The sequence below is a fragment of the Rhipicephalus sanguineus genome, chromosome 11 (assembly GCF_013339695.2).
Source record: "Rhipicephalus sanguineus isolate Rsan-2018 chromosome 11, BIME_Rsan_1.4, whole genome shotgun sequence".
Classification (NCBI taxonomy): domain Eukaryota; kingdom Metazoa; phylum Arthropoda; class Arachnida; order Ixodida; family Ixodidae; genus Rhipicephalus; species Rhipicephalus sanguineus.
The window spans coordinates 73835641-73850160 of NC_051186.1; the positions used below are offsets into that span (position 1 = coordinate 73835641).

At 46.3% G+C, this 14520-nt stretch overlaps 1 protein-coding gene across 1 annotated transcript; it reads right to left on the reverse strand.

Moving 5' to 3' along the window:
* Positions 1–377: 377 nt before the first annotated feature.
* On the reverse strand, positions 378–3725 carry LOC125756300 (uncharacterized). The gene is made up of 4 exons (XM_049410812.1): positions 3531–3725; positions 2699–2823; positions 2178–2630; positions 378–1009 (listed from the first exon to the last, which is right to left on the reverse strand). The coding sequence occupies exons 2-4, from the start codon at positions 2814–2816 to the stop codon at positions 678–680; spliced, it is 903 nt and encodes a 300-aa protein (XP_049266769.1). The 5' UTR covers positions 2817–2823; positions 3531–3725; the 3' UTR covers positions 378–677.
* Positions 3726–14520: the final 10795 nt, after the last annotated feature.

Sequence of the window (14520 nt, forward strand, 5' to 3'; positions counted from 1 at the left end):
GAGGACGTGGCCCAGGATCTTCCCCGTGCCCCAACACGTAAGTTTCACTGATGTTTTGATTAACTGTAGATGGTGTTACATGCTCACAGGTGATGCTCATGCGTGCAGGCATATGTTTGTGAAGAGATGACATCTGTGTGCATAAAGACAAAAAGCTGCGCAAAAAAAAATTGGCAAACGGTTGCAGGAGCTAGTTGTATGCATAACTGTCAGATGGAATAAACAGGTGTCCTGCCTTGAAGTTATGGTGAAATGTAGCAAAAAAGTTGCATTGCAAAAATGTTCAACATCTTAAATGTTTCCCTATTTTGTCAATTGTTTCAAAAGTGAAACTGAAAATGTGCTATTGCTAAATATACTGTTCAAAAGCAAGCTCGTTATATAACTTCTTCACATAGCCATCATACACAAATGCACATGTTTGCACCTGTGTTACACCTGCTTGCTGTATGTTTTGCATACTGCAGCAGCTAGGGTTTCGGAAGGAGATTGTGTCAGTCATCGCGTAAAGCCGGGCAAACGATTGTGCAGCCCTGAAAAGGGCTGTTTGGTTGCTTCTCATGCAGAGGTGGTTAGAGGTGTGAGATGCGTTTGATGAGATGAGCGAAAATGAATTTCGGCACCGCTTTGGTCTGTCCAAACGAAGTGCGTTGGTTGTGCGGTGAACCAAGCACCATTCATGGATGCCGTTGGGTCAGTGGATTTTCAACAGAGAGGAAATTGTTGCACACACTGAAACTCTTCACGAACATAAGCTTCCAGCGAAGAGTCGGTAGCAGGAAATTTATAGATGATAATGGCAACACATTTCTTGGTTTCCAGCTCATGCCGCAGCTGCGAGATGTGGGCAACCGGCAGGCCAAGGCGCTGGAGTTACTAGCCGCAAACACCAGGCGGCAGGGCCAGGCATCATTGGAAAGCTGCACCAGGTTCAACTTCTCGGTGACGTGGTCCACGAACTGCAAGGCGTTGGTACCCTCGCCCGGGCCCTCATTGCAGCGGAAGCCACCTGCACAGTGATTTGTAAAGACTAGTTGTACATATATGCAGATTTATTTTGTAGTATATGCACATAGTGCACTGTAGTGTATCTTTATGTTTATAGTGTATACGTGTAGAATATTGTGGCACACTGTACGTTTTCTATCGATTTTTCCACATCCTAGAAAAAAAAAGCGTTTGTGAATGGTCTAGGTTGCACAACAATTTTGAAATATTGCAAGACCAAAAAATACTTTACGAATACGCGTTCTGTTGCTTAGAAGTGTTTAGACAACAGGATTGGGTACAAACAGAAATCAATAATAGAGGAAGACATATCAGAACCAACAACTCGTATTTTTTTTGCGAGTTCGATTAATACCGGTTTGACTGTGCCTTGTTTTCATGTAATACAATCACTTTCGTGCTGCGAGACACGTGTGTTGCTGCAGGGGAGCAGCAGGCACTTTGTAATAACTCTATTTGTATATTATAAAAGGAAGGTACTTTTATATTCTTTTCCTTGGCATTAAATTTAAGGGATATTTATTTATTTTGCTTTTTATGTGCACTGCTCGTGATACTTGTAATAAAATTTCAATTCTGACACCACCCATGTTGTTCACATCATTTACGAGCACGATTCTTGTTGCACTAAAGCTACCGCATGTTGCTGTCTTGATTCAAACAGCTTTTTCAGGTTACCACTTTGGCTGTGAATGGCACAATGTGACATTCACAGTTGAGCTCTCACTTGTGCTTAGTGTGAAGCGCCATATTTTACAACCTGGTCGAAGTATTTCATCAGCGTGGCGTTGTGTGACAAGGGGGCATAGGTCGGCAAACTCACTCATGAGTCGACTCACTAAGATTCAGATCGAGCTGTGAGTCCAGGTGTGTAATACATTGGTGAGTTCGAGTCCGGTTGAAAAACTTTTAGTGAGCCTGAGTCAAAGTGAATTCGCTTGAGGAAAATTTTGGTAAGTCTGAGTTCGAGTGAGCCCTAAGGGCAAAATATATTTCATGAGTGAGTCAGGGTGAGCTCTACATTTTTTGCCGACCTATGCAAGGGGGTTATTCATTGATAGGAGAACCCTGTTTCATTGATATGTGTAGCAAACATTTGAAGTGTAGTAAAAAAAACAGCCTTTTGTTCATGCCAGTGACAAACACAATGAACAAAGACAAACACGCACCACACAATGCTGCCGAGGTCGTTGCAGGCGGCGGCGTACTCTGCGCAGGTGCTCGGCATGCAGGCCCTGTGGTCCTCGAAACAGGTTCACTACGCGGTTGCGCTGCTGCTGGCTCCCGTTGTGGTGGTGGTGGTAGGTCAGCTGCTGCTGGCAGCAGCTCAGCATCGTCGGTGCCGTCATCGTGCCCTTCGAGAACAGGCTCATGTGCCGCCAACGCAATATCGTGCAGAGCTGCACAAGCAGCAATGATGGTGGCTGCTCGATCGGGATTGTAGAGCAGGGTCCGATAACGCTGTAAGCTTTGGAACCTGCTCTTTAGGACCCCGATGCACCTCTCCACAACAGTGCGCATGGCGGTGTGGGCCTTGTTGTAGTAGTTCTCAGGGGTGCCAGGAGCTGGTCGTCCGGGCACTGGTGTCAGGAGGCACGGTTCTAATGGATAGCTGGAGTCTCCTGCACGAGGGCGGCATGACAGCTGTAGTGATAACGTCTTGAATGTGGCAAGCATTGACAGCACTTACCAAGCAAGCCGCAGTATTGCTTCCAGGTGCTGACGGAGAGGGCTCCCCCACCATACCCATGAGTCATGACATGACCCCAGGAAACATGGACTGACATCCAGAATCCAGAGGTCGGCATCACATGTCTGCAGAATTCAATTCAGTCAAAATTGTACCCATAAAATACCTTGGGTACAATGTTGGCTATTATGTTACTGTAACTACATCTGTCTGCACTGTTACTGTTAAAACACAGTTAAAACTATGAACAAATCATCGACAGGGTAGGACTTGTACCATAAGTTCTAACACGCGGACAATGCAGTGTCAAAGGGTAGTCTGCATGTTTACTGCTTGGAACAACCCATCTTCCAGCCACCAAAGCCTTTTAACCAAATTACTGCTGTATGTTTAAGGCGATGTATCAAAAATACCTACAACATGAAAAACTTGCGACTGAAAAACGGGTTATGAAACAGTGCATATTTAATGTACGTGTATTGATCCATGTAACGTCCATCACGACAATGAACAATAAGGACATAATACGGCACATACTGGGAGCGCTAATCTCAACAAATACAAATCGAGAATCAAGCTTCGGGTACACATGGCGAACGAGCAACGGTAATATTATGCACTGTGCAGGCCGCTGAACCAAAGTGTACCCCGCGTCGCATGATTTTATCGCTTATCCTAAGCGAAGTGCCCTGAAACGAACCAATTCCCGTTCTGGATAGATCTAAAATACCTCTCCCACTATACTCAGTTGCAACAGCCTCAGTAAAGCGGAAATTTTAAGCGATATAAATGAAACAATTCGCTACGCATAGAATGCATGAATAATACTCACGATCATGGTGTTGAATGCGTAGAATCCCTTCCGCGACATGTAATGCGTCGTGTCCGCGGAGCTCAGGCCATGGGGCTTCTGGATGGCGATGAGCGTACCATCCACGCACCCGACCACAACGGGAATCCGCCCGAGCCGCGCGAACGCCGCCTTTGTTCGCTCTTCGAGTCTGTGGTCTCCGGAATAGGCCACCCACCGTTTTTGCCCGCGACAACTGTAATGGCGTGTTCCTGCCGGACGGCTGCGACAGGCCGATGAGTTCCTCGCTGCCGACAGCTCGCTGGAAGCATCCGCTGGCAAAAAATCTCAGCGCGCACAACACCTTCCGCTCTGTTTAAATCCCGCTGGTTCGTTGGCACCCGATGACGGGGTCGAGTTCGTCGCACAACCAACGTACCGTACGTTTCGAGAAACGAAAGCGACGCCGGAATTCACACTCGCTCATCTCTTCAAACGCATTTCGCACCTCCTACCATTCTGCATCTGCTTCGAGAAACGCCAACGTAGCAAGGAAGCATCGTTGCAAGCGCCATTTTCTCAAAATCAGCTGTGGCGGCAGCCGCGACCGCCGCATCACTCGAAATACATGCCGTGCGACGCCATTGTGCGCTCGAGAGAACGCGAGCGAACGGGCTCGCTCTCCGTTCACTTTTAGCAGACGACATGCTCGTTATGACGCGGCATGACGTCACCAAAAAAGAAAACATCAAGGAAAAAAAAGAAATGGCCACGCCCCTTAGAGTGGCGTGAGTTGTCCGGCTTCAGCCAATCGCGTGCGATCATCAGAACGAACGCGAACGAACGGCGCAGAACAGAGATCTCCGATCGCCCCCCTGGGTTCAGTGCGCCTCGATGTGTGCGCCCCCCTTAGGGTGTTGTCATCTTTGAAGGGGCTGATGCCGCCCCGCGTCTCGCGCCCATCATCGGATGCGCCGTAGAGTGGTGAGACACCGGTAAGACGCTGTGGGCTCAAATATGGCAGCCGCGTCGCAGTGTGCGCCGCAGATGTCTTCATCCTAAAGTGGAGAAAACGCGCATCAAGGCACCCTACTAGGGTTTGGCGGACAGCGTCCCGGCACATAAAAACACATACAATAACAATCATCAGTGGACCGATTCACTCGACTAAACAAGCGTTTTTGCGTCGAGACTAAAGTGAACTAGGCTTTCTTGATGTTCTGTAGGTGGCGCTAGTAGTCGCGACAAATGGACAGGACGTAAAAGTAAACTAGAAAGTGTATGAATTGACCGACGTAGCCGAATGACGTGGATAATTCTGCCTGAAAGACAAGACCACTTGCATAGGAAACAAACGATCTGCCGTTGCTATTTCTTTAGACAAAGGTGTTTCTTATCTACTACAGAATTTCCTTCTCAGACCGTCGTTGGCCTCCGTTGATGAGATAATATGCGTCATGCGCAAGAGAAATACAGGGATATTTGAGTGTAGGTCTTCGCTCAATATGGTAATAATGATAATGCATATTTTTACTATACCAATGTAGTCTAGATCACAACCACTGTAGTCGCAGCTTCACTGGCGGCAATCTTCACAGCAGTATTAGCCCCGAGAACGAACACTGGCGGCGCGGCGGTCGCGGCGATGTGACGTCACGGCAAGGACTTGCTTGCTCCGTAGCCGAGGATAGCCTTTTTCTGCGCCCGCCGCGTGCCCGCTCTTTCGCGATACGGTGGTGATTACTGCTCATTCTTGCGATGCAAATCACACAAGGGAGAAGGTAGAAGTTTACACTTCTAGCGAAAGTTTAATAAGCTGTAGAAAGTTTGGATAATAGAGCTTATAATGGGCTAATTCCCGCCCGAACGGAAGCTTCACCGTGAAAAATGGTGATGAACGAGAGCAAGACATTCGTTGTTTTCACCGCGTACTCCAAGACATCGGTGCTATTAAAATTTACGCTAATGGTTCTAACTTCATTACAACGTGGCGTAGACTCCACGGTTAGAACACGCGTCCCGAAGATTACACATTAAATTAAAACGTTTTCAATTCACTAAATACATTGCGGCTTATCGTACAAGTTATGTATACCTTTGCAGATTATCCAGGTGATTTCACAGAATTGCGTTTGCTGCTACAGAAGACTTTAGATGAATCTGTTTATCGTGAAGAATCACTTAATACATCCGGGAAATTAAACAAAATAATACTGCCACGCGCACAATGGTTTCGGAAATTCTGAGGTGTTAGTATACTTGGATTATGTAAACATTTCTTCGCAACACTTGTCTGGGATTATGTGGCCGTATACCCTGATTTGCATGAACTGCTGGTCCGATCAACCGCCGGGTCACGAGCGGTAATGTTAAGTTCTCGTGGGAGCACTGTTGATAACAAACGTCTGCAAAACAAACGTCTGAAAGTCGAAATGAGCGTTTTGAACTGTGACGATGGCACTCTCAGTGACGTGGCCCAAGTATTATTTGAACGTCCTTCGTCTTAATGAGTCAATTAATGGGCTCGCACGTCATGTCCACATAAAGGTTCATGATGCTCAGGGGTATATCAAATGCAAGAAAAAATAATTTATGAGCTGGCTACCTAAACTAGTACTTATACAAGTGTAATGGCGCCGTTGCTACGATGTTGCATGAAGACACAATCTGACAGCAATAAGGAGTTTCCGCAGTTAACCTCAACTTTTTTATGTTCTGAAATGAAGCCCCGAAATTATTGCGCGAAAAACGTGAAACTAAGCAACATGATGAGTGAGCGAGTATACAAGAAAAACAAACACAACAACTGCGGCAGTATTCTCGGGCGAGCGCTTTCGAGATTATTTTGCGAAGCCTCAATACTGCATGCGCTTTCCTAATCGTGCGCGGGGCTCGGCACACCGGCAAGAACGCAGTCCGCTGACCGCGGATGCGTCCGATGCAAATAACACCTGTGGAGGCGAAGCCATCGTATTTTTTAAAGGAATCGCCCGTGAACAACGCAACCTAATAATGTGAATAAGGTGTCTTGCGTGTCAAGACCACGACATGATTGTGAGACACGCTGCAGATTAATTTTGACCGCCTCGAATTCTTTAACGTGCTCCTGTATCTAAGCAGAGGAATGTTGCTTTTCACACCCGTCGGAATGCGGCTGCTGTGGTCGGGAATCAGACCCATCCCCGAAGTTAGCAGCGCGACACAACAACAAACCTGATCACCCCTTTCAAAGTGTGCACGACAGCGCGCGGGCACCGTTGGGGACTGTGAAGAAAAAATGCATATAACTTCTTCCCGTTTTACTAGGAACATTATCGATGCTGTTTTCGTCATTCATCTCAAGCTTGAGAGAGGCAAAAAGCGACCGTAAACAGCGGAACAGCGCACGAAGCAAGCGCGTGATATGCCGACGCGTCACGGCGGGCGTCGAAGAGTCCTTGCCTTGACGTCATTCACGCCTCCCGCCAGGCGGCGCCACCCCAACTTCTCGGGGCTAATAAAGGATGCGACTTTCAGATAGCGAAGCATCTTATAGCGGAGTTCAAACCGGTGGTGGTGGCTGTGCGGCGTGACCACCCTTACTGAGCATGCGCATGCCCTCTCCGCACACCTCCTCTCCACTCCTCATCTCCACTTGCCTCTCCCATTTCCCCCTCTCCACTCCCCTTCCCCCTCTCCACTCTACCTCTGGAACGCGGGCTAGACATGCCGAAATTCTCTTCTGCGCAATGCCGCGATGAGCGCCAGCGCATGCGCGTCTCCACCTCTTCTCTCTCCTCTCCTACGCTGCCCCCCTCTCGCACGCCTGTCGACCGCGTTCCCCGCTCGCCCTGTAAGAATTAACGGCCAGGCTAGAGGGAAGACAACAGGCGCGTAGCGTTCCTCTTCGCGTTCCACGACGCGAGGTCGGTAGCATGCCCAACGAACGCCAACGAATCGCCATCGTGCAAGCGCTCCGGCTTCGCATCGCCTCATGATCCCCTTTAGAGGGAAATGGTGTAATTTTTTTCTAATTCTAGTTCTCATATACCATGGCACTCCTAGAAGAGGAAATGGTGACGTACACTGGCGAACCGACGCTGTCGGAGAAAAAGGATCAGCACGCGCAAAGGTTCTTTCCACTGGTAGGGAGAGCTGGAAGAGATGTAGTGGGCTCAAAGCGTGGCGGCGGCAACAAAGTGGGGGGGGGGGGGGTGAAGCCGCCGATTTTTCCCGCGGTCCCAGATGCTACACCAATCTCGACAGGAACTGCAGCTGGTGCGCAGCGATATTACAGGGAATACGCGACGGGAAGGAACGAAGGGTGCTTAAGCTTCTGCGCACCATGTATCACGACCGTCAAGGTCAATCGGTGGCGTGACGCCTTCGATGTCAGTGGACACACTGTCCCTGTTCTAGTTCACTGTACCATGTTACACCAAGAAGAGCAACCGGTCATGTAAGCGCCAGCACGCTCTTATAGCCTGATAGAACAGCGTGCTCTTATAGACTATTTCACATAATACACATTGCGCCATAGCCTTGGTGTGTTATCAAATATTTCATTATTTTGATGGCGTGCCGTGCATTAATGAGATCATGAAGCGTCAAATGCACCAGTCCAACCATTTTATGTATTTGCGTTCACTGTAGCACTGTTCGTTTACTTAAAGATACAAAATGGCAAGGCTACATCCCAATACGGGGGCACCGAAACCCATCCGTAAAATATAGTCTATATGGGGCAAAGGAGAAGGTAGCGCGAGGCGTGATAGAGTTTCCTATTCGCCGCAAGATTGGGCTACAGGTGGCAGCACTGTCGCCGCGCTAGTGTGGATGGGCGGTTGTCGGCGCGTATACAAACGCACACAACAGCGCTTCGTTGTGAGCGATTTGACCCGATTTCCGGCAAACAAAATGCGTTGACTGCAGCTTTCTCGCAATATGTGCGCTCTTCATTCCCGAATTAATGCGCGAAGCGCGCCGAACATTACTATGACTTGTGAGAGAAGCGCATTCTGCCAACGAACGGGTTGCTCGCCTTCGGCAGCAGTCGGCTTTTTCGCAATGGATGATGTTTTCTTGTGGTTTTATTTGTACATATTTAGTTTGTGTTCCGCCTACTGCTGTAGCGCGACTGAATTAAGTATTTACTTCTCGTTCATCTGGAATTCTGGATATCCCCAACAAAAAGAAAGCCCGTATTCCTACACGGTGAGTTCAGGTAGCACTTTGTGCACTGCATGCTCAAATATTCATTCGCCTTTCTTATTAAGTTCTCCATGAAATGTACGACAGTTGATAGGTTTACTGAGGAAAGCTGCGTGGCTGACAGCGCTTTATCGCTACGGAGACGTTTAACAGGCACACGCTTGTTTTAAATGCGAAGCATTTCTTAGCGAACTTCTGCGAGTTTGAGCGTATCTATCTATCTATCTATCTAGCCGCCTACGACTTTCTGCTCTCCTGGCCGTTTCGTTAATCGGATGCATACCAAAATTGGTATGGAATAACATGGCCGTATTACGAACATAAATGGCAGGTCATAACATGAAAATCATGACATGCATGTTATAACAGCATGATTTACATTCCACGGCCTTGGGGCTCTTGCAGCCATTCCGTTAATTTCATATATACCAAAACTGGTATGATGAGACATTTCAACATGACGAACATAACTGACATGTCGTAACATGAAAATCGTGACACGCGTGTCATGCACGTCATGATTTACATGCCACGCTCATGACGCACTCGCGGCCGCTTCGCTCGGTTGATATACACCAAAACTGGTATTGCGCGATGTGACTGTATGAAGAACATGAATAACAGGTGGTAACATGAAAACCATGACATGCATGTCATGTATGTCATGATTTACATGCCACGCTCATGGTGCATTCGTGGCCGTTTCGCGGGCTTGATATACACCAGAATTGGTATTGCACGACGCGACTGTATGACGCACGTAAATTAGGGGTGGTAACATGAAAATCATTACATGCCTGTCATGTACGACATGATTTACATGGCACGCTCATCGTGCGCTCGCGCCCGTTTCGCTGGATTGATATGCACCAAAATTGGTATTGCGCGATGTGACTGTATCAAGAACAGGAATAACAGGTGGTAGCATGAAAACCATGACATGCATGTCATGATTTACATGCCACGCTCATGGTGCATTCGCGGACGTTTCACTAGCTTGATATACGCCAAAATTGGTATTGCGCGACGCGCCTCTATGACGAACGTAAATGAGAGGTGGTAACATGAAAATCGCGACAGGCAAGTAATGTGCGACATGATTTACATGCCACGCTCATGATGCGCTCGCGACCATTTTGCTCGATTGATATACACCAAAACTGGTATTGCGCAACGTGACTGCACAGCAAACGGGTTTGAGCCTTTTAGGGAGTTTCGGGCTCGACGCATAACGTGCATCCAAAAGGTACTACGCAAAACCCCCTTCAAAAGGAGGTTCAAAAGGAGGTTTTATTTACATCCTTTAAGGGAGTGATTAGACGGAACTAAGGAGGTAAATTTGTGTTTTTATTGAACTCATTTTGAGGGCTTGAACGGAGCGCATTTGAAGTTTTTCTGGCTCTTTTGAGAGCTTTTAAAGCCTTCTTTTGGAGGTAAAGTTGGTGTTTTTATGTAAGCCATTTGGGGGCTTGAACAGAGCGCACTGAGAGTTGTTCTGCTTCTTTTGAGAGCTGTTAAAGCCTCCTTTTATACGAGGCCCTAGAGCGGTCGCGAAATGAAAAAAAAGAAGTATATTTTAGGCAGTATATTACGTTTACCGGCCAATTTCCGCTACTATTCATTACTAGGACATAGTAGAAAATGGACATCAAAGTATTTATGCCAAACATGACATTTGATACAAGTACGCACGCACAAGATTCGAACTCGCGACCACACGCACTCAAGCAAGCACTATAACATTACACCACAGCGCCGCCACTTTGCAAGCTTGCTTTTTTCGTGGCTTATATAATGTACCAGTGTTGTGCGAAAGCGGCTGGTACCCCGTCCGGCACAACTTCGAACTTCTGTCTTGTATCCATCGGCGTGTGTTTGCTCGTGCGGAAGGTCAATACATATTTGTGGGGCGTCCATGCAGGCCGAGGCCGATCGACGTAAACACCCTCGGCTTGCGAATTCTCCGGTTCACCGTGTCGTGCCGCTAGAAAAATTATAAAACGTGTGCCCTCTTCGCTCAGCGCTAATGCGTGAATACCAGCGTGACAAAGGCATCTTCAGATGAGCGAACGTATGTGCATTCCATGAGCGTATGCTGTGGAGCGATTTTCGTATTTCTGCAGCCGCGAACTGCGCGCGTCCAGATGCGGCAGCGTGTTATGAGCGGTTCGAAGACCGCCTGCGTTCTCATATGAAAGTTACACACGCAGATGCGCGACTTAGAAGAACATTGTAACGCGCCTACATTAAGTGCATTTAATGTGCGCGTACTGCCGCGAGCTGCACGCAGGGGCAGCAGCGCGCTCTGAGCAGCTGAACAAAAATCTGTTTCCGCAATTAGCGCTTATTCGCAATGCCCCTTTAGCGCGGACCGCCTGCGTTCGCATATGAAAATTACACACGCAGAAAATTCCAGAGTTACAAGGACTATGTAACGCGCCTACATAAAGTGCGTTGAATGCGCCCGTACAGCCGCGAGCAGCGCCCTCTAAGCAGCTGAACGCTTATCTATTTCCGCAATTAGCGCTTATTCGCCATGCACGCTTTAGCACGGCCATTCAGTGATTCTCTATGACGCATATTCAGTATTTATTGCTTTCATACTCGGATACTACCTACATTTCTTACTAAGTAGCTTTTATTGGTAGCATCACGCCACCGCGTTAAAGCGAATGCCTAACGCGTGCCCCAGGGTCAAGGACACCTCCCCAGTTTACCAGTGACAGGTCTCCCACAAAACAAAAAAGTTAATGTACTTGCACTTCTCTCTTGTGAACGTCCATATGTACTTGGCCCTCCCCTCAGACAGATGATGCAGTACCCATTAAAAAAAGCATTACCCTCTTCCTCAATGGAACAGCTGTTCTTGAGAAAATATGGTTCTGTTGAATTACGTCACCACAGCAAGCGAGAGAGGTTGGCTTGTTTGCAATTCAGAATTTCACAAGCGTAACACAGAAACACGAGGAGTGCAGTAAATATGCAGAAAACCGGAAAAACTATCATATGTTGACTCCCTTGTCCACCTGCCACTACGTTTAAACTTAGTTATACAACAGCACCGTCAATTATGCTAGTACTGATAAAAAGATCACCCAATCTACGTTAGAACACAGTGATGACTTTGTCTTCTGTTGCCTATCTCTACAATGTGTCATAATCTTGAATCGTCTGGTTCAATGTGTTTGGTAATAAAACACAAGCAGTTACATTGAGCAGGCGGTGTTTCAGCAATTTGTTTTGCAAGCACGAATTCATTTCGCTCAATTTGCATGCACGACAGGTAGTCATACTTCAATTGATACAAGAACCAGTGGTTGTAACATTTTATTGGAATCAAAACAGCAGCAGTTCTCGTGTCCAATGTAAGGATATAGGTATATATTTCTATCGTCGTGCACAAACCTACTCCCAAAACTGACACGTGGAACAACATATACAGTCCAGCCTAAGACATATACATAATTCACAGCAGTAAAGCATACGAAAGTAGGGTGTAAAATCTCATCATGATGGCGCACTAACGTGTGCACTTCACCGTGCCAGTATGTAAGAATAATCCAAAAAAATAGCTACCCAAGAACTTGGTGTCATGCCTACACACGAAGGCAACTATTAGTACAACTAAGGCTAGCATCACTTTTGGGAAATATGAAACCGTGTAGACAGGCAGTTGTACAGTTTTTTATTGCATTAGTTTGCCCCTATGGCATCAAAACATGTCCCACATGATTTGGAGTTGAGTCTTCTTACAAAAAAGCCCAAAATAGACCTTGGTGTGACTGTAGGTCCACTTACCAAGGTGCATAAAAGCATTCAGCAATGCCCACAAAATTACAAGTTGCCTTCATATGTTGCCTGTACATATTTACTCACAGATACCTGGAAGCCATCGTAAATTTCTGGAAGTGTACTTGGAAACTTGTCGTCATAATCACATGACTGCAATGTACCAATACTTCTAATATGCATAACAAGTACAGTCATGCTTCAATGTTTTTATGCCAGCTAGTGCCATCTGTAACTCAAATGTTCATCCTTAATTCCTCACTTGATGGCTTACGCATAATTACCACATTGAAAAAATCCAAGCACCATGGCTGCAACGTCAACTTGCAATTAGGCAATCACAGGCACTAAATAAAAAAATTCCTGTAAATAGTGACTGGTCGCTTTGCACATTGGATCCTAGGACTTGATATGCCATGAGGATGAATAAAAATTGACCACCATATATAGAGACTGTGAAACAGTCAGGAGTTCAGTTCATAGGTAAGGAAAACGTGAAAACGAAATCAGAACACATAGCAACAAAGGGATGGAACGACACACTACTAACAACTGAAGTTGAACATGTGCAGCTTTTTTAGTCATGTGTGTTTATATCTTTCTGTGGCTTTGATTACACTTCAGTTACTAGTAGCGCATTGTCCTGTCTGCCCCCTTCATTCCTCTGTGGATGTGTGATTGTTTAGTCTTGTAAATTTTTCGTACTGTGTGTTTACATCTTTCTGTGGTTTCGATTAAACTTCAGTTGCTAGTAGCGCGTCATCCTGTCCCATTCATTTCTCTGTGCTGTGATTTTTTTGCACCCTCTTTAACTATGAATATACACCAACTCGCCCTGTTAAGACTTATGTTTGCTGAATAACACTGGTGTCCACTCAGCGTCTTTTTAAACAATGCGAAATTTCAAATGCACACGATATCAGAAAGGTTGCACGCAGTATTGCGCATAACACTCTGCATCAATACCAGTGTTGGCCTAAATGTGGTAAGATGTACGAGCTGTTCGACATAGTGTAAAGTGAGGCACATCAGGGTGTTCCCACAATCATGGGTGTCGGCAGGGGTTTGCACAAAGGGCACCTGCCGCCATCAAGACACACCAGCACTTGACCCCACCCAAGCTACACCAATGCTCTCCTGCTCACCAGGCCGACACGTTACGCCGCCTTGCACCCCAAGACAAAATCCTGCCGACACTCATGCCACAATACACTTGACTTGAACACAGACTGGTGGGCAAGCAACACTTGCTGCTTTGCCAGAAAGTGTATTCCTGAAAATTACACAAAAAGAAGTCCACTAAGATTCTTTATACATAAAAATGAATGTCTTACCGAAGATTCGCACTTGACTATCCTTATAGGCAGACATTTTGTCAACCATAAATAAATACAAAATTGAGATGCTGCTAAGTATTTCCTTGTGAGCGTTTCACTTCGTGTGCACAGGGCGAAAAACAAACGGAATGTAAAAAAATGCGAAACACCACCAGAAGTGTACTCTTGCCATGTTTACCATTATGTGGGTAGTTTTGATGTCATGAAAGTTATCATTATAAGTACACTTTAAAAGGGTTGTGAATGTTAGCAAGGTCTTGATTAACCGCACCTACTCTGTTTAGGAGTGAAGATTGGGCAACTTGGCACTGAACCATGGCAAAAATAAACAGCGCACTTCTAGTGAGGATAAACTAAGGCCTGGGCACAATAACAGCGCTTTCACCTTGTCAAATTGTGTCAACAGTCATGATACTATGTATTGACCTTGAAAACTATGGCAACATAATGCAAAACAGCAAATTAACGAGAGGAATAAACAAGATGATTCAACAATCTGGTTCAACAGACTCAACAGCTGACTTATATCAATGCGATTAAATTAGCCTTGCACATCTCCTAATGGCTAAGAATATGCACATGTAACCTTGGCAAATTCCACTGTTGATACGTGACCAATGAAGTTGCATTCCTTCCATGCCGTTGAATGGCCGTTCCTTCTTTTCTGTTTTCACTGTTTTCTGATTTTCATTGTTTTCACTAGCGTAAATGTTCAC

Bases quoted from the DNA above. Each gene is read 5' to 3' on its own strand.
- LOC125756300 (XM_049410812.1), bottom strand. From the start codon at position 2,816: ATGCCGACCTCTGGATTCTGGATGTCAGTCCATGTTTCCTGGGGTCAT. The intron at 2,631-2,698 runs GTAAGTGCTGTC...GCCCTCGTGCAG, and splicing joins GCAATACTGCGGCTTGCTTG to GAGACTCCAGCTATCCATTA. The intron at 1,010-2,177 runs GTGCGTGTTTGT...ATCACTGTGCAG, and splicing joins GACCTCGGCAGCATTGTGTG to GTGGCTTCCGCTGCAATGAG.